The following is a 17995-nucleotide window of genomic DNA, read 5'->3' as shown; positions in this document are numbered from 1 at the left end:
AGATCATTAGAACATAATTGCTCTGAATTTGAAGTCAATTGGTGTGAGTTTCATAGAATAGATGTAGAATGGTGTTGTACATAAAGTTTTTACTGGAATCAATGATGTTTTAGCTCAGACATCAAAATATGAGTCAGAGTTGAAAGCAAGGATGGAACCTGTTTGAAAGTACATGTTATACAAGCTAAGAGTCAGTAATCTGCGCCTCTGTCACTCTACCGGCTTCAGATTTTGGCTCGGGCTCTGTGCATCAATGGTCAAGTACTGCAGATTGAAGAAATCGATTGTTGACCTTTTCGGCAAGTATTGCATCCAAAGTAGTTCTTCTGATATGGATAAACGATACGGGTGCTGCACCAGAATATGAAAAAATCAGCAATATGAACAGCATCCCCCCCCCAAAAAAAATGGTGATGGTCAGTGTTGAGACCCAATGTTTAAATAGACTTGGACCATTTTTCTCATTGTATGTTAGAGCATCTATTCTTTTATTAAGGGTCCTTTTGGAGAGTAATCTAATGGGGTTCCAAATATTTTGGTATGGTATCAGAGTCAAGGTTTATCACTCTAGGGACTTAATCCTCTTGAACAATCTCTGTCTGGCTAGCCCTCTCTCGACACTCTTGAACAATTTGTGCCAGTCTAGCCTACATTGGAAGCAGTGCGTTGGAGTCCCATATTGGCTAAACTTGGACCATTTCTCCTTAATATATGTTGGAACCTTCCTTCTCCTTTCAAGGACTCTTTTTTAGAGCAACTGTCATCTAATGGGTTCCACGTATTTTCAGTTGATCCCAACGGATCAACTAGTTTGGGATGTGATTTGATGGAGTAGAGGCATTGACAGATCAATAAGCATGACCTTTAACAAATATTTTCAATCTTGGAATCAATGATCAAGGGAATGTTAACATACCATTTAACAAACATTTCAGCCTTAGAAACTTCAAGTTGGAAGAGGAGACATCTGAATTGGATCTTCAAGAATCCCATTTGAGATGTCAGCATCTTGCTTGTAATCTCTTTTCCCACGTTCCAAAGCCGTTGCTTCGTATATCCCTACAACATCACGGTAAACAGATAAAACACAAAAACGACAATATGCATAGGGGCGACAAAAGTTTTAATCCCTTGGGTTGTGTGGTTTTCGTGGGTTCTATAAAATAAAAATGAAATAGAATAAGGTATTTGAAGAAATGAAAATTAAAGCCTCATAGGTACCAAAGCCCAACAGAATGCAGCAAATCACGAATCCTGGCAAAGAAAAGTCCATTTTGTAGAAGATTTCCATCACTATTAAGCATCCTCCTGCCACCATTAAATGTCTTGGAGAAGAGAAAACCATATGCAGCCTATAATCATTAGATTGGTATCAATTATTTGTGTGCCCAACACTACCCATATGGCAATTGAAATTGAAATGAAATGTTAAAGAAAACACAATAAAGAATAACTAAATCATCACATATGAATACACACGAAACAAACAGATTTTAAGCTGTTCTTAGAAGGGAAAACACGATATGCAGCATAAAAAAAACTTAAAAAAGATGTTAAACAATTACTTAATATGTTAAACACTACAATGGTAAATGTGAAAAGCAACAAAAAAGGTTCGTATATATAGAAAATTTATAAGAACCAAGGAGGCGTTTGATTTGACGGAATGTTTTTGAAGGATTTGGAATGAAAAGGAGCTGGAATCTTTGGTGTTTTTGGTTTGTAGGATTTGGAATGGAATTGAATTTCATTCTTTATAGATAATTTATATAAACAAATTATAAATAATTAAATTATTTTTTATTAATTGATTATTACAAACGAATATTTTCAACATACTTTAAAACAATGTTACAGACATATCCTATGAAATCCCATGAAATACCAACTACCCATGGGATTCCTAAATCCAATGATTCCATTAGATCCCCCAAACCAAACCCCATTAGATCCCGCAAACCAAAGGGACCTTAAAATCCTGCTGATTTAGCAACTTAACTCCAATATTTTGAATCTCAAATTGCAAAAACGTTTTACACACACATATAAAACTGGAATCAGATTACGGAAAATAAAAATGAACATAAAGCCGATATTTCTGTATGATACCTTTCCTCCGCAATGCTGTCCACATAAAATATTAAGATTACGCCAAAGAGGATGGTGCTCGAGAAAGCCCATGCAGAAAACGGCAATTCCACATTGGTTGAACCCTGCATGATCAAACAAGATAGTAGAATGAATTCTAGTAAGCAGTACAAAATGGTAATCTTCCTGGTATAACTATGAAGAGATATAGCTCCACTTACTACAATCATATCCCACATGGCGACAGGAAAGAGAAAACAAGTCGCGGAAGCAATAGTTATAGCATGAAGCCTTCTTTTCAGTTGATTCTGAAGATAAAATATAGAAAATTTTAAATTTCATCAACTTTCTACTTTAAGGGAATGAGGATATAATTAAGCAGGTTTAACTACCTAAAATTCATTTAAAATGACAGGGTACCAAGAAATGCACGAATTTGTTTCTGAAATTAAATGAATACCTTGAGTGAGACACGCCTAGCAATTACCCTTCTCAATGCTGATAAGATGCCAGCAAAGATTGGAGCTACCATGCTCTTCATGTTCAACGTTTCCTCTGTCCGATCCTCGCTATCAGGTCTATCATTAAGTGGTATCTTCTAGTTAAGTCTACATCAAGCATTAGAATAAACGCTTTTCTGTTTTGATTCTTGGATAAATTGTGTGTTCCAATTTCGGTTGTGTATTTCATTTTCTTTCTTTTAGAGAATGGTTTTGTTAGCTAAAGGAAGTCAAATAAGTTCTGAGTGGTTATGTATGGAGACAGACAGGGTGGTGTGAAATAATTGTAACCCAAAAATTGCTCATTTAAAAAGCTTATCTTACTGGTTATAAATCAAATCAAAATCAAATTCGTTAGAGGATATAGAATGGAGAATATGTAGCGGTGGCCCATCCTTGAGATAAGAAGTAGAAAGATGCTAACATTGCAACAAGTCCACCCACCTAATCAGCAACGAAGAAGTAAATGAACTGATTAGCAAAAAGATGATCAATATGAGAAGTTTATATATAATTTTGACCATATCAAGGCTATGTTTCGCAAACTAGTTGATATGCAAGCTAGCTGCTGGCTGAAAGGTAAAAACTAGCAAATAAACTAGATGACAATGTAAAATGACCTAAAAGGACATGGCAAATTAATTGGAAAAACGTAAGGGACATAATTGGAAGAAAAAAGAAGTGAAAAAAAGCCGATGGAGCTTATTGACATGTTACTTGAAGTAGTTTTTCAAAAAGCTAGCTTATAGCTAACCAAATGGGGGTTTTCCAATAAGCTCAAAAAATAACCTAGCTTACAGTTGACAAAGATGGCCCAAGTATGCAGATCAAAACACATGCTTATTATTGTTCCACTATCAAGTGCTACCTTAAAATTTTACATGCACCAAACATGTTAGCACAACCATAGCATATCACTGACATATTTCGTAAGCACAAATCATAGAAAGAACAATTACATCATTTTAAACAAAATGGAATCCTAAAAGAGACATTATATGCTTCAAAGACAAATCATGACTAAAAAGACTGATCGTCCAAACATGAGTATTGAGTAATGTGTTGTATGCAAATCAATTCTTTTCGTTTTAAGGCCAAGAGACGGGATTAATTTGTCACATGGGCATGCTAATCTTGTCACTGAAACCACCATTACAGATGTATTGTTTGAATAATATGTCATATTTTTGGATACCAAGAGTACCACTTAAAGGTAAAACACCAACATATGAAATTAAGCAAGTACATGGAACATTTACCTTTTTCCATATGTTACCCCTCCTGCCATACAATACTGCAGAAACAACTCCAAGAACAGCACCTGAATACTCCGCCAAAACAGCCCTGAAATTACATTAAGGACTCATATATGGCTACTCCACAAGGAAGCAGAAAGATTACCGCCAAATCTTGATATTTTGGAGTCCTTTTCCTTGTTAATTAACATTAACCGTTGTATTGGTGAAACTAATCCCACAACATAAAAACCAAAAATATAATAAATGTAGGATATTTTAATTTCATGTGGAAAACATCCCAAGTGAGTCAGAGTGACTATAAACTATACTTTCAAACTATATGTGTTTGTCTAGGAAGTAGATATCAATCAAATCATTAATGTTAGAAACCATTAATCATGTCCCCTTTTCTTGTCCATGCTCAACAAGCCATATTTTCTGGAAAAATGAACTCGTTTTACCAAATATATATAACACACGTCAACAATGAGAATCAGAAATTCACCCCTGTTCTTCGAAGAATGATGTAAAACGGAATATATGGTCATCAACATTATCTTTATCAATCAGCAGATGCGTACCTCACAGGACCACATGATTTGAGGCCTATCCCCCATAAGATGAAATATAACGCTGTTAGAGCGCCATTTATAACCGAAGGCACAACCTGAAGACAAAGATTTTACTTTTATGCAAGAAATATGTAAAAGGAAACACACCAGAAATGTGCCCTTAGAGATTAAGAGTATATTAATTACAAAGAAGAGTGTCTTCATTCGACCTGTGTATTAGCAAGTGGTCTGCCTTTCCAAGGCCTTTGCAGAACCAGAAAAACAACAGATGATGGAACAAGACAGCTAAAGATAAAAAGCACAACAGAAGCTCCTGTATGAGACAAATAGTTGTACATGGAGTACACAGACCATATCCTCAAGAAGCTTCCAATTACATGGATTATTTGCAATGGTGCATGCCTGCATTAGAACAAGATTATCATTAACCAATAAAATAGGAGGCTGCCATTTAGCATGAGCTCTATATATGTCTTTTACTAGTGATGCAATTTTCATACGAAAATACAATGCAACACTGAATTTACAGCATCTCCTTTTCTTAAAGTTTGAAAGCGTAAATTACCCCTATTGCAAACAGAGTTAGGGGATCTTTGGTTAGTTTTCCATTAAGTCCTATATGGATAAAGTTGTCTGTGTGGATTAATTTGTCCGTATAGATTGACAAGGTTTTTATTTGGGAGGGCTTTTTCATAGATGGAAGGAGCGTGTTTTTTAATTGGGAGGGGCATGTTTGGAAAAGCTTGGCTTTCTACATAAAGCTCCCCCCCTAGAAGCTTACTAAATAAGTCACTTTCTATATCATTTAGCCACTACCAAATAGTCATGTATTGCTGACAGAATAAGTTGTGAGTCCCAAACAGACCCTTACACTAAATACTACCTTTGGTTATAATTAATTTGAAATACTGAAACAAATTACCGATTTATCACTAGACATTATTTGTTAAGAAATAAACAATTAAAAATTGTTATAAACACGGTACTCTATCTATACATAGTGGGATATGGTGATCTACATCTAGAGATGATGAATACCAACCAGTGTTGAAGTCTTAAGCAAAATAGTATCTTTTGAAATGAAGCAATATAACCGGACCCAATATATATATAGAGTCAGTTTCAAACGAGGAGGCAAGAAGTTCCAAGATCATATATGATTACATGTGATACACACATTTAATCATATGTGATTAAACACATGTTGTGTTGACGGGCACATAGCGGGCAACCTTCCCCCATGACCTTTGGTCGCATTGACCAAGTCGCCCATGTCCCTTTTGGATGTTTTTAATCATATATGATTAAAAGTTCATATCATGTGTCTTGGAACTTCTCACATTCTAACAAATTGATCAACTTCTCTTTTGATCCTCCTTATATACAATATATATATATATATATATATATATACACATATACATATATACAATTTGGGAGTTCAGTTTCTAATGTGGTGCATTCATTTAATTACTAAGAGGATGCAAGGCTGGCAAACTTTAGATATCAGACAAGACAAGATCCTTCCCATCAGTGGACGAGCTTCTGCCATGAACACAATACTCTTCAAAACATTAGTTTCAGGTTCGCTAAATAACAATGAGTGTATGCAAAATTTGACCAATCCAACACATAGATCAAGAGAAAGATTGGAAGTATTTCACTTGTAAAACCTCGAATCAACAATACTCCAATTTTTCCATTACCATTTCTAGAAACCTATTAGGGTTAAGGTTCCTGGGCAAATTGAATGACTAAAATAAGTGAAAAGGAAAGGAATCAACACCAAAATTACCTGAGATTGGTATGAGAAGAAGCTCGGTCTTCGGGAATATAATTTGGGGACATCATCTTTAAGAGTATAAATTGGTTGAAATTGGTAAGATTTTAATGGCGAGAAGGATTGGAGAGCTGATAAAGCAGTGAATCTACGATCCTAGTTAGTTTTATACAAGAAAATTAGTAGCAGTTGCACAAATTTTGAGAACGAAATTGAATCTAAGAAGGCAACGCTTCTCTCCTGTCGTTTTTGACAAATACCATAATTCTTGACCCGCTCGGTTAATCAGGGGTGTTTGGGATTGCCTACGAAAATGGTAACCAGTACTTTTGACGGTTTGGATAAACAATTTAAAATGGTAATAAGTATTTTTTACTGTTTGGATAAATAATTTATATCAGTGTCAAATCGATAATAAGAAATTTTTAAATAAGTTAAATTCTTCTGACTTATAATAAGTTGATAAGTATTTTTGTAAAAATGTATAAGTTATTTCAAATAAGCAATCTCAAACAATAAAGTAGACACTAAAGTTGAACATAAAATAACAGTTGGAGGTGCTCAAAAGACTCGACGTAGTTCACTCAAATAATAATAAAAACTATTATTACACGAAAAAATTTACTTTTTGGTTTTTCACAATAATTGATTATAAAAAATGTTGTTCTTATTCTAATGCTTTGTATGTTCATAGGGCGTTCGTTATGGTTCAGGTTGTGTTGATGACAACACACAAATTTGCTTAAAATGTTATTTACGTTATCGATATCAAAGTTATGGAAAAAGGGTTTGTGTTCTATTTTACAGGTTCCACAACCATCATGGAAGAGGTAAATTATGGTGTATTAGCCTATTAAGACATAAAAATGGAGTTGGGTCTGAACTCGATACCTTGTTATGGAAATTTCACAATTTTTTAGACAATTCAAAGTGCACATCCCAAGTGCCAAAACCCTTGTCGACTCTTTCCGTATGTTGTTACGTTAGCCGAACAAACAAATTTCAACACCATTGGACGGTTCTCCTTTGATGCTCAACCAATGAGATCAATTACAAATTGATTAAAATCATATTGAACAGATGATGTTCTTATGGTTTGGTTTTGAATACAACGTTTGTAAATCACAAAAAATATCATGTAAAAGTAAGAATGTTTGAAGCACATCTTTAAACCAATAATATATTGATCTCAGTAATGAGCTTATCGTTGTATTTTATCTTTAGTAATACAAGATAAAAAGAATTGACACTAAGGGGCCGTTTACTAAACACTTACTTGGTAAGTACTTACCGGATAAAATTTCTCATCGGATGAACATGACAAGGGTCAAGAATCTTACCGGGTAAGAGCGATGAGAATGATGGAGAGTCTTACCCGGTAAGTGAGGATGATGACTCTTACCCAGATAAGCGCTTACCCACTAACTTGTTGCATTCGATATGTTTTAATATACTAAAATCTTACGCATCAAAAAAATCATAGTGTTGACTCTTATCGGTAAGCGCTTATTGGGTAAGCAATTGGGTAAACGGCCCCTAAATATTTAATACATACCCAAATGTTTACAACCAGGGGTAATTTTGACAAATAAACTAATGAGCTGTTTACCCAAATGCTTACTCAGTAAGCGCTTATTAATATGAACCAACACTATCATTTATTTTGATGCATAAGAATTTAGTACATCAAAACATATCGAATGCAACAATTTACTGGGTAAGCGCTTACCTGGGTAAGAGTCACCATCCTCACTTACCGGGTAAGACTCTTAGCCCTTCTCATCGCTCTTACCCTGTAAGACTCTCGACCCTTCTCATGTCCACCTGAAGAAGAAATTTATCCGATAAGCACTTACCAAATAAGTATTTAATAAACTGCCCCTAAATATCAATGCATGTCATCTCACAAATTAAAAAAAATAGGTATAAATACCAACCACGTCGAATCTAAAATGTAAGAGAACCAACCAGAAAAGCTTGTAAATAATACAATCAATTTTACGGGAAAATGGCACCAATAAAAGCAAAACCACCAGGGCCTTTGTAAAAAAGTATAAAATACAATATTCAATTAATTATAAAAATATAAACAGGTCAGGCGGGTTTATCTGATTTTCTTTCCTGTACTGCCATGTCCGCTCATTAATCTTAATGGGCAAGTCCGGGCCTACCCATTCTTTAAAGAACGGTTGTTGAAGCCCGTTTGTCTAGAGGGTCGGGTCTAACATGCCGTACTGTCCGTCAACAACTCTAGTGCTTTGATCGTATGAAGTTGAATTGATGCTTTTCAAGAGCAGATTCATGCTAAATCTTTTCCTTTATCCACGACAAGATTCGTTCTGCGCCTTTTTCCCACGTAGAATCCAACATCATGTCATGTGCAACCCCTTCAACACACACGGGCTGCACGCCATAGAAACTCCCCGTCTCCTCGAGTCCTTTTGCATCCTATAAAGATTCGAATAGATGCACACACACACACATATAGTAGGAAGTTAAGAACGTACGATCCTAGGAAACTTATGAGCAATTTGTTTTCAATATTTAACGTTTTATTTATATGGCGTAAGAAATGAACATGTGGTATCGGGTCAAAAATGAAAGTGGGACCCACAAACTATTATGGATGGGTGTGTTTGGTACGTAAGATAATGACAATCAAAAACTTGTTGTCTAACATTTGACGTGACAATAGACTGGGCCAAAATAGTACCGAGTGGGACACCACCACCAAAATAGGTGAAACAAAAATTGGTAGATGGACAAGATTGGTGAATTACTAAACTATCCATGTCAAATTAAAACCCTAAAATCTTCCACGGTTCTTTTATCCTCCTACCTCACTCTCCCCTTCCAGTCCACATGCCAAACGCAATATAAACTAAATGTAACATTTACCACAATGAAGTCGTCGGCTGCACCCATGACGAGAACTTGGGTAGAGGGGTTTGGCACCGTTGCAACGGGAAGCGAAGCATTAAGCTTTCTTAGATCAAACAACGGCATTCTTGAACTTTCTTTCATCAGTTCTTGATAACTGAAAGTAACGAGAACTGTTCAAATAATATCGTGATTTTTATAACACGATCGAAATCTACTTCAAGAAAATTCCAAAGTAATTACGAACGTGACACAGGGACAAACCGCAGGACAAGATGATCATCCATTCCCCTCGAGAAAAATGTTTCCTTGCAAAGGGGTAACGACGTCTGAAACGCTTTCGCTGCCAAGCTCATAGTAACCTGAAAAAACGAGTACCATATTGTAACATTGTGGTTATGAATATATGACAGATGAATGAAGTATCGAACTTGGGTGAAATAACTACAAGCAAATATTTCCGAAAGCTAAGGTTCCATTTGTTTATACTGTTTCTCTCCGTTTTATAAACCAAATTGACTCGGTATATTTCACTTAAAAGTAGGCTACCAAAATGCTTTGATATGCAGACAGGACTAGATGGGACGAACGAGAGTGAGGTAGGCAGGCGAAATGGAAGGTTTTACTGTTTTAACTTGACATGGGTAGTTTAGTAATTTACCAATCTTGTTACACCTCCGAGATTTTTGCTGCACCCTATTTTGGCAAGACAAGAAAAAAACATTTTTGTCCACTCGGGTCTTTGTGTTATTCCAGTCTAATGTTGCGCCAAATGTGGGACAACAAGTTTGTATACAGAGTTTGTTTGGTTTATATGTTCTCTTGAGCTATCGAAAGGTCATACCTTGAAGGCAGCAACAGGTTTTGAAAAGAGATACCGCCATACTAAGCCACTGGCCACGAAAACAGAAGTCGTTAGCTGTCTCATCTCGTGTGTCAATAATGAAAAGAGGATAAAAACGTCAACGACACCTATTCCCAGTAGGCGGCACAGAGCAAACAAGCACAGCTCCGGAAAGTTCTGCATGCATATTTCCGGTGTTAATCATGTTTACAAGGAGAAATTCATTATTAAGGGTAAAATCGTCATGTGGTTAATTAAGAACTGTAATAATTACACATTTCTAAAACTGATTTCTTTTTTCATTATGGACATTCTTTTGGAACGAAGAAAATACCATCATAGCCAAATTCAAATCTAAAGAACATCAACCCGAGTAACGAAATGTACGATGCATGTTAACTTACTTCCACTTGAATCCTTTTCAAGATTCGCGATGTAGTACTGAACGATGAGCCCTCCAAACGAGTGTCCAATTAACACGGGCGACGATGTGGTTTGTTTCTGAATGAAATCAGCAATACATGCTGCATGTGTCTGTTGCACAATTTGAAGTAGATTTATCAACAGACGAAATATATTGTAGATAATTCAGCTTATTCAAGTATGGTGGGTGACGATAGATAAAAAGTACCTGAAGCGAACCAGCCACCGAACCAGCTGGAGCATCGCTTTCACCCTGACCATGTTCCAAATTGCGACTAAAATCAGAATGAGACATATGAACTCAGGTTCCTACATGGGTTGGGTCGGGTTGGCAGGTTGCTATCATTCTTGTAAATAAGTAGGTGTCTACGAATTTGGTTGACTCAGGAGTATGGTTCATCACTAGATTCAATCCTATGCATATAACAAATATGTAATATTGAATTATTCATACACAAGTACGTACAAGAACCGAACAAATTCCCTTCTAAAGCGCAATGCATGGGTGGGCACGAGATTAAAACTGATCAAGGGTTCAGATTTCTTCTTACACTTATCACCTTAACTTCCCTTCTTCAAAAACTCCTTATTACCGGTTTGATACGGGTATAAATTCCAAACAGTTTATTACCGGTATCACGTCGAAATAAGTCAATAAGTTATTTTTATAACCAAATTATTTCTAGTTAGGGTTCGTGTTTACATATCTCATTTCAATTTCGATTTCAATTGGTGAAATATTTGAGCCAATTGATCTTCAGATTTTACATACAGAGATGATGTCGAACCAGAAACTGAAAACCCAACAACGAATTACATATACGATATCAATTACCCATAAAATCCTAAATACGAGATACGTATATGAATCGAGAATTGAACCTGACCCAAGAGGCTGAGAGCATAGGAATCGAACCCATTTTCAGAGAAGAAAGGCAACCAGTGTTCAGCCCAACACCAAGCTGCATGGAAACTTCCATGGACGAAAACTAATGGAGGTTGTGGAGTCCACGATTTCTCTATTTTCTCATCTGGATTTTTGATTTGCAGACCCTTTTGGTAGATGACCTCCATGTTCAGACCAGAAGGGAGCTGGTGAAAAATACGAGATTGCCCTTGCTTCAGCTTGTATGGCACCCTCATTTTGTTGAGAACAGCTTGTGGCATTTGGGTAATTCTGGTGCTTGCAAGAACGTAGCCATGGGCAGCAGCCATTGTTGTGGTTTGAAGGAAGGAGGATCTTTTCGGTACATTTTATCACTTGAAAATGGAGTTTTTGGAGTTTTTAAAATGGACCCATAACTATTCCAATATAACATTATACACCCCCATTAATATTTTATTATAACAAACACACAACATTGGGAAAAGTTTAGTTATTTTGAATGCATGTTCCTGAATTAATTTTTTAGACGAAAAAATCATTAATTTTTTCTTTTTAAATGATTAGATATGTATGTGAATATTTTTTTAAATAAATAAATTATTAAACTTTTAAAAATTGATTATTTATATTATTTTAATCAAAAAAGGTTACATGTAACTGGTTAGAAGAATTTTACAAAAAAAAAAAAAAGTAAATCATTTCTAAACCTTCGGGACGAAAATCGTAATCTACTTTCCAAATAATTTGGATGCAAGTTTTAAAAACCCAAACAATGGAAGGCAAATTAAATATAAAACTTTCAATCAACATTCTTGGTTTTTCCTACAAAGAAAATGAGATGATGATCTGAGTCTATTAAGGTCATATTTCAGACGCACCATAAAGCTACATATAAAATGACACCAAAAATGAAACAACCATATGACAAATTCCTGGCACCATGTCGTTTACGCATCGGTTATCGGGTACTCAAAGACGACATCTTTGCCGCAAAGCTTCCTGTAAACCCCAGCATAAGTCTCCAGCTTGTATTCCGTGTCGTTTCTTGCCTTGGGGTCCAAGTAAATCTGCAATAAATGCATATGAAAATGTAAAATTCAGATATGAAATCGCCTTCACAAAATGAAATTGGGTTGGGTAAAATTTGTAGAAATTCACCTTGATGATTTTGGAGCCATCGATTCTGTATCTGATGCGTTTTCCTACAATCTCAGCAGGATGCACGATATCCTCGAGCATCGCATCATGAACAGCAGTTAGAGTACGAGAACGAGGTCTCTGAGCTGCTGAACCTTTCTTTGGTGGCGGCACCATCCTTCTGGTTGCAATAAGAACCACATCCTGCCAACAACAAACAATTCAAAAGTTATAACGAGAAAGAATTGCAACTAGATGGAAACAGAGGGTTAGGATGAGAGCGATGAAAGCCACAAGACATAATCGAATACTGACAAGAAACAAAGATGCAAATGTGGGTCAATTCCCTTGATATAGAATAAATGAAGGCCCCTAGAAAACAGAGAATAAATAAAGGTGCTCTTATCATTTCTTAGTTTTATATCAAACTACATATAAGCCAAATATGTGAAACATATATACCCATTAACAAGCGAGCTAAGCGTACAAACTGTTTGGTTGGTTTCCCCATGAAGTCCTCTGTGGAAAAAAAATGTTTGTGTGGATTAATCTAACTGTATAGATTGCGAAGATTTTTGTTTGGTAGTGATTTTTCATAGTGAAAGGAGAGTGTTATTAATTGAGAGGGGAAGGTTTGAAAAAACTTGGCTTTCTGCATAAAACTTCCCTCAAAAAGCTCACTGAATAAGTCACTTGCTACATCATTAAGCCACTATGAGCAAATACATTAAGCTCATTAAGTTGCTAATAAACATGCCCTACATGAGAGCTCCTGAGCCCGCTTATTTGACTATATGAGCCGAGTCGAGTAYAATATGGCTAAAGCTTGGCAAGCCTAAATGAAATCGATTACACGAATCAATATGAGCCACAATGTTATTTAATTTCCAGTTCCACCAGTTGTAGGGGTCGTTTACAAAACGCTTATCTGGTAAGCACTTACCAGGAGGGCATGGCGAGGACCAAGAATCGTACCCAGTAGAAGGCATAGAGGCTTTCTAAAGGCTTAGGCGAAGTATCCTATCATTAAAAGGCACCATCAAAGGTCCAAGCAGGAGTTGAGTTAGCAAGGACCGATAATCTTACCCGGTAAGTGAGAGAGACGACACTTACCTAGTAAGTCACCGGGTAAAAGAAGACTACCAACATTCCTTTTTGATGGCCGAAAACGTTACCCATATGGTAAGTGATGGTGGTAACTATTGCCAGTAAGGGCTTACCCAGGCTGGCTTTAGATTAGAGTCTTGCTTACAATAGGAGAAAGTGTTCGGTAAACCACCCCTTAGCCTAAATGGGGGAGAAAATAAACAATCTTGCTCTTATGAAACATCCTTGGCCAATGGCAGAACACAGACCATCTTCTTTTTCCACATTGATTACAAATAGTCATCATAATATAGCAGTAAGAAAGAAAACTCGGGAAATAATCGACAGCATAGCAATTTAAGAACTATAACATACACATTGTAAATTAAACTAAGAGACAGGAAGTTACCTTTCCGCTAAACTTCTTCTCAAGCTCCCTAACAAGCTTAAGATGAATCTTGCGGAAAGCTTTCCTCAATCTGTAAGGAACATGGATCACTACAGCCTTTCGGTTTCCAGAGATATCAATTTGGCTACAAAAAGAGCACAAAAAGGTCAGCATGACAATCATGTGGTGGAACAACATGTATTAAATCGCATGTAGATGCACCCTTACGTGGCACTGTTGATATAAAGGTCCTTCAAGTCACTCTTAAGGTCCTGGTTTGCATTCTCCAAGTCGAACAATGCCTAGATGGACAAATTTAAAAAGTCAGAAAACCTTAATGAGCTCAACCAAGAAGATAAGAGAACAGATTTTGTCAAAAGAATGAAGTACAAATTACCTGAGCAACAGACTCTTCAAATTCGGTGGGTTCAACATCCTTGTCCTTCTGGATCTTCTTCCTTGAGGTATACATTTTGAGAGATCTGACCAATCAAGAAGAAGATCAAGCAAGTAAAGTATTAGCATACATAATTAATGTAAAACTGCAATCTGGCCATGCAAACAAGACGGTTCTGGAATAGCATGACAAAGCTATAATCTCTTTTGCTAAAAAATCTTTTGCGGGTCAAAAATGCACAATTCTATCGCATTCTCCAACCAATGGGTATCCAAACATAGCAACAATGCATATAAATTTTAGTTCTACCACATCCAACCTATAACTAAGTGCCCAAAAGGATACAACAACTAAAACCAGAAACAGGTATATATGAAAAAAACTAATAAAATTAAATTGGCTGACTGACATATCCATGTGGGTGAACTTGGTCTACCAGAAAAAGGCAGTGGAACCCAACTCTCCAGCAAATGGTGAGCAAAAATTTGTGGGAGGCTATTTTTTGAATGATCAACTATAAACAGCTTACTTGTGCATAATCGTGGGATGTTAATTCAAGGTATATGGTTGGTTATGAATTTTAAAGGTTATATTCATAGACCACTTTGGTTGTTTACCCGATGTTTTTGGTAGACAAATAGTGTTCATGATGGGCTACACAACATGCCAGTCTTCTTTATGTAATTTTTCTTCTTTGAAGTAAAAAATTTCCAGGGGTCTCATCCCCTTAATCAGATAAAAAAACCAAGGGAAATGGACTGAAAACAACAATATGTTTCTATATGGCCTTCTAACGGATAAATTCCTGTCAAGACACAAACAAGTAAAGGAACGACTTCTTCTCCAATATCAAAAACACATGCTATCATTGCAGGGACCCATCTCTAAGCATTATCTAATAACTTTAACAAGGATGCTATAATTTTGTTCATAACGATACGTAAATTATCAGTTTGTGATAAATGATTCTACCTTAATCTCATCAATTTGCAATAAATCCATTTGGAGCACACTATTTGGTTCATCTAAAAAAGTTCTTTTTGCTAATAAATAGTTTGTGTAAACGAAATCTTCATCAAAGGAATATTCATTACACGCAAAGTGAAGCACCCAAACTAGTGATCATAATACGGGATCGAAAAAATGTACAAGTTAAAGTAACATACGATTTCACCACAAAAAAAATTCCATCAGCATTACAATTGCAAGAACATTAAGTCAAAAACAACCCATCTGTCCTACAATAAACCATATACAAAAAAAAAATCAATCAAAATCAGAGGAAGTCCAACAGCCAGCACGCAGTTAACTACAAATACAACTCAAATTCACATCACGTATAATGAAATCAGTGTAAATAGAACACTGACAATGACAATAGCCAACCATAAATTTCTCTAGAACATTACATAAGCACCAGCAATGGAAGATCAAAAGGTTTTGGTTTTGAGCAGACAACGGGAAGAACAAGTACCTACAATGGAAAATTCCGGTAGCTTGGATGGAGCTCTGACGCTAGGAAACGGCTGAGAGAAATGAAAACCCTAACTCTGTCATGATGTTATTTCACCTTAGGTCTAGTTTGGGTTTGGCTTTAAACAGGCCTTGTATCGGCCCAATTGACATCGACTATTGGGCTGGGCCGCTGGGGTCATTATTTTTATAAGCCCAAAATTTCTTGTATTGAGCCCAAACAAGATTTTAGTTTGAGTAAATTACATGTTTGGTCCTTGTGTTTTAACATTTGTCCTATATAAGTTATAGAGATTGTTCATATGCTACGTATTTTGTTGTGACTAAAGTCTCTCCCTTTAACATCGTCTCCTTTGACCATTAAATGGCCCATATGTTTCTTATGTGAGGGGTATTTTCGTTATTTTATTATTTTTCTTTATTTATTTTTATTTTCATGTAAAGAGTAAAAACAAAATTAGGGGAATTTAAAAAACCGTTACACCGCTCAAACCGGTCGAACCAAGTTAAACCGGACCGTTTTTGACGGTTTGAGCGGTCTAACGTTTTGGTTTGGTTTGGAAAATAGCAAAATCGGACGGTCCGATCTGCGATCTGGAACATTTTTTGGGCGGTTTGGACCAAACCGACCGCCATATATATATATATATATATATATATATATATATATATATATAATTTAATTATTTATTTTAGTATTATCAAGCCCAACTTTTTTAACTCATGAACTATGGCTCAAATATATCACTAAGTCCAACATAAAAGTCTAACATCTAACAAAATCAAAATGGATATTAATCTAAAATTTTAAATTACATATGTTTTTTAAGTTTAATATTTAAAGTCCATTAAAGACCCAAACCGTCTAAACCGGTCAGACCAGACCGCTTTTTCGTAATCTAGTTTGACCGGTATGGGCACTTGATGTCAAACCGCTCGGTTTGAACCGCCATTACAGTTTGGTTTGTGGTCTGAAGGGTTACACCGTCCAAACCGGACCGCAAACACCCCTAAACAAAACTGTGAAATTAAGAAAAACCCAAAAACTTCTGAGAACATCATGAATACGAATAAATATGTACAAATATGAAAAACTGATATTTTAAGCAAACAGGCTCTCTTTATCTCTCTCTCTCTCACACACATACGTATATAGGCGGAGGTTCAAACGAGAACATCCATGTTTTAGCTAAAATACGAGAAGAGTCATGGACCCCCAAATTAGTTAACCTGTAATTAAAATTATAATAAATAAAAATTAAAAATTAAGGGTTTAAAATAATTGTGTATTTTTCATCAATTTTTATGCTTATCTTAATTGTTTATATTTTATCTCTTAATTTATGGATAGCATAATCGCTTACAATATCACACCAAATAACAAATTGTTAGCAGAGCGTGTGATACAATTATAAACAATGCTTGTATTCAATGTGATAAATGTGTGATACAAACAAATGCCTCCCTGGTTTAGACGTTGATGCGAAAACAGTGTTAGGAATCAATGTGATACAAAACAATCGAAGTGATGAGATTTACAAAAATTAGTTAATCAAATGCACCCGAAACAAAATCAGCGTGATACAAAAAGTGACTGAATAAACCTAGTGATGCAAAAACAGTGTTAGGAGTCACTGTGATAAATACATGATAAATTACATAAAAATAATGTGTTTACAGAACAATGCAATACACATGTTGATGCAAAAACAATATTATGAGTATGATAAATATGTGATAGATAACAATCGAAGTAATGATATAAACAAATGATTAAATAGGTTGGTCAATCCAACCCAGACCCAAAATACATTAATTGTAAAATCGTGATACTTTAAATGACTCTTTTAAGTTAAAAAAGTGAAGGTTGATGGAACGCCAAGATGATGTTTGGTCCACAAAAATATTTTTGAATGAAATGAAATATTATCAAGTTTGATCACTTATTTGGTTGACAGACGTTTATATAAAATATGTTAAAGGAATTAATTTTATCTGTTTGGTTTATAAAATGTAGTTTTATAATTAAAATGAAATATTGGTAAATAACCAAACTATTATTTTTTTTGAAAATTTTGATTGAATAAAATAATCATTTACTATGTAAAATACTTTTTTTTTCTTAAATTGAAAAGTACTTTAATAAAAAGCATCAACCATGCATCACTAGACACCTTACATACCATTAATTACTGATGGTCAAAACCGGTCCCAAGATTTCTCATAACTGGCCATAACCGGTTCTGGCGTAATCGGTCTCGGTCCCGTTCGAAAAAGTTGAGCCCGGCCAAGTTTTATTGTAA

General features: G+C 35.5%; 3 protein-coding genes across 5 annotated transcripts; all 3 read right to left on the bottom strand.

Moving 5' to 3' along the window:
• Positions 1 to 27: 27 nt before the first annotated feature.
• On the bottom strand, positions 28 to 6410 carry LOC112512536. The gene is made up of 11 exons (XM_025118547.1): positions 6194 to 6410; positions 4608 to 4800; positions 4408 to 4493; positions 3848 to 3932; positions 2954 to 3032; positions 2549 to 2679; positions 2310 to 2396; positions 2110 to 2213; positions 1222 to 1352; positions 917 to 1059; positions 28 to 351 (listed from the first exon to the last, which is right to left on the bottom strand). The coding sequence occupies exons 1-10, from the start codon at positions 6247 to 6249 to the stop codon at positions 947 to 949; spliced, it is 1065 nt and encodes a 354-aa protein (XP_024974315.1). The 5' UTR covers positions 6250 to 6410; the 3' UTR covers positions 28 to 351; positions 917 to 946.
• A 1674-nt stretch (positions 6411 to 8084) lies between these two features.
• On the bottom strand, positions 8085 to 11712 carry LOC112513344. Of its 2 annotated transcripts, XM_025119579.1 has the most exons (8): positions 11208 to 11712; positions 10534 to 10578; positions 10307 to 10436; positions 10031 to 10079; positions 9903 to 9951; positions 9323 to 9420; positions 9077 to 9215; positions 8085 to 8626 (listed from the first exon to the last, which is right to left on the bottom strand). In XM_025119579.1, the coding sequence occupies exons 1-8, from the start codon at positions 11538 to 11540 to the stop codon at positions 8483 to 8485; spliced, it is 987 nt and encodes a 328-aa protein (XP_024975347.1). In that variant the 5' UTR covers positions 11541 to 11712; the 3' UTR covers positions 8085 to 8482. The 2 variants fall into 2 exon arrangements, with proteins under 2 accessions (XP_024975347.1, XP_024975348.1); XM_025119580.1 differs by lacking the exon at positions 8085 to 8626 and having other exon boundaries at positions 9125 to 9215; positions 9306 to 9420.
• Positions 11713 to 11966: 254 nt separating this feature from the next.
• LOC112513768 (40S ribosomal protein S7-like) lies at positions 11967 to 15786 on the bottom strand. 2 transcript variants are annotated; one of them, XM_025120129.1, is made up of 6 exons: positions 15694 to 15786; positions 14220 to 14304; positions 14051 to 14124; positions 13844 to 13967; positions 12370 to 12552; positions 11967 to 12278 (listed from the first exon to the last, which is right to left on the bottom strand). In XM_025120129.1, the coding sequence occupies exons 2-6, from the start codon at positions 14292 to 14294 to the stop codon at positions 12159 to 12161; spliced, it is 576 nt and encodes a 191-aa protein (XP_024975897.1). In that variant the 5' UTR covers positions 14295 to 14304; positions 15694 to 15786; the 3' UTR covers positions 11967 to 12158. The 2 variants fall into 2 exon arrangements, with proteins under 2 accessions (XP_024975897.1, XP_024975899.1); XM_025120131.1 differs by having other exon boundaries at positions 15698 to 15767.
• Positions 15787 to 17995: the final 2209 nt, after the last annotated feature.

Source organism: Cynara cardunculus (genome assembly GCF_001531365.2).
Source record: "Cynara cardunculus var. scolymus isolate 2C chromosome LG 5, CcrdV1, whole genome shotgun sequence".
NCBI lineage: Eukaryota > Viridiplantae > Streptophyta > Magnoliopsida > Asterales > Asteraceae > Cynara > Cynara cardunculus.
The sequence above is the reverse complement of the archived record's forward strand: the minus strand, read 5'-3'. Positions and strand labels throughout refer to the sequence as shown.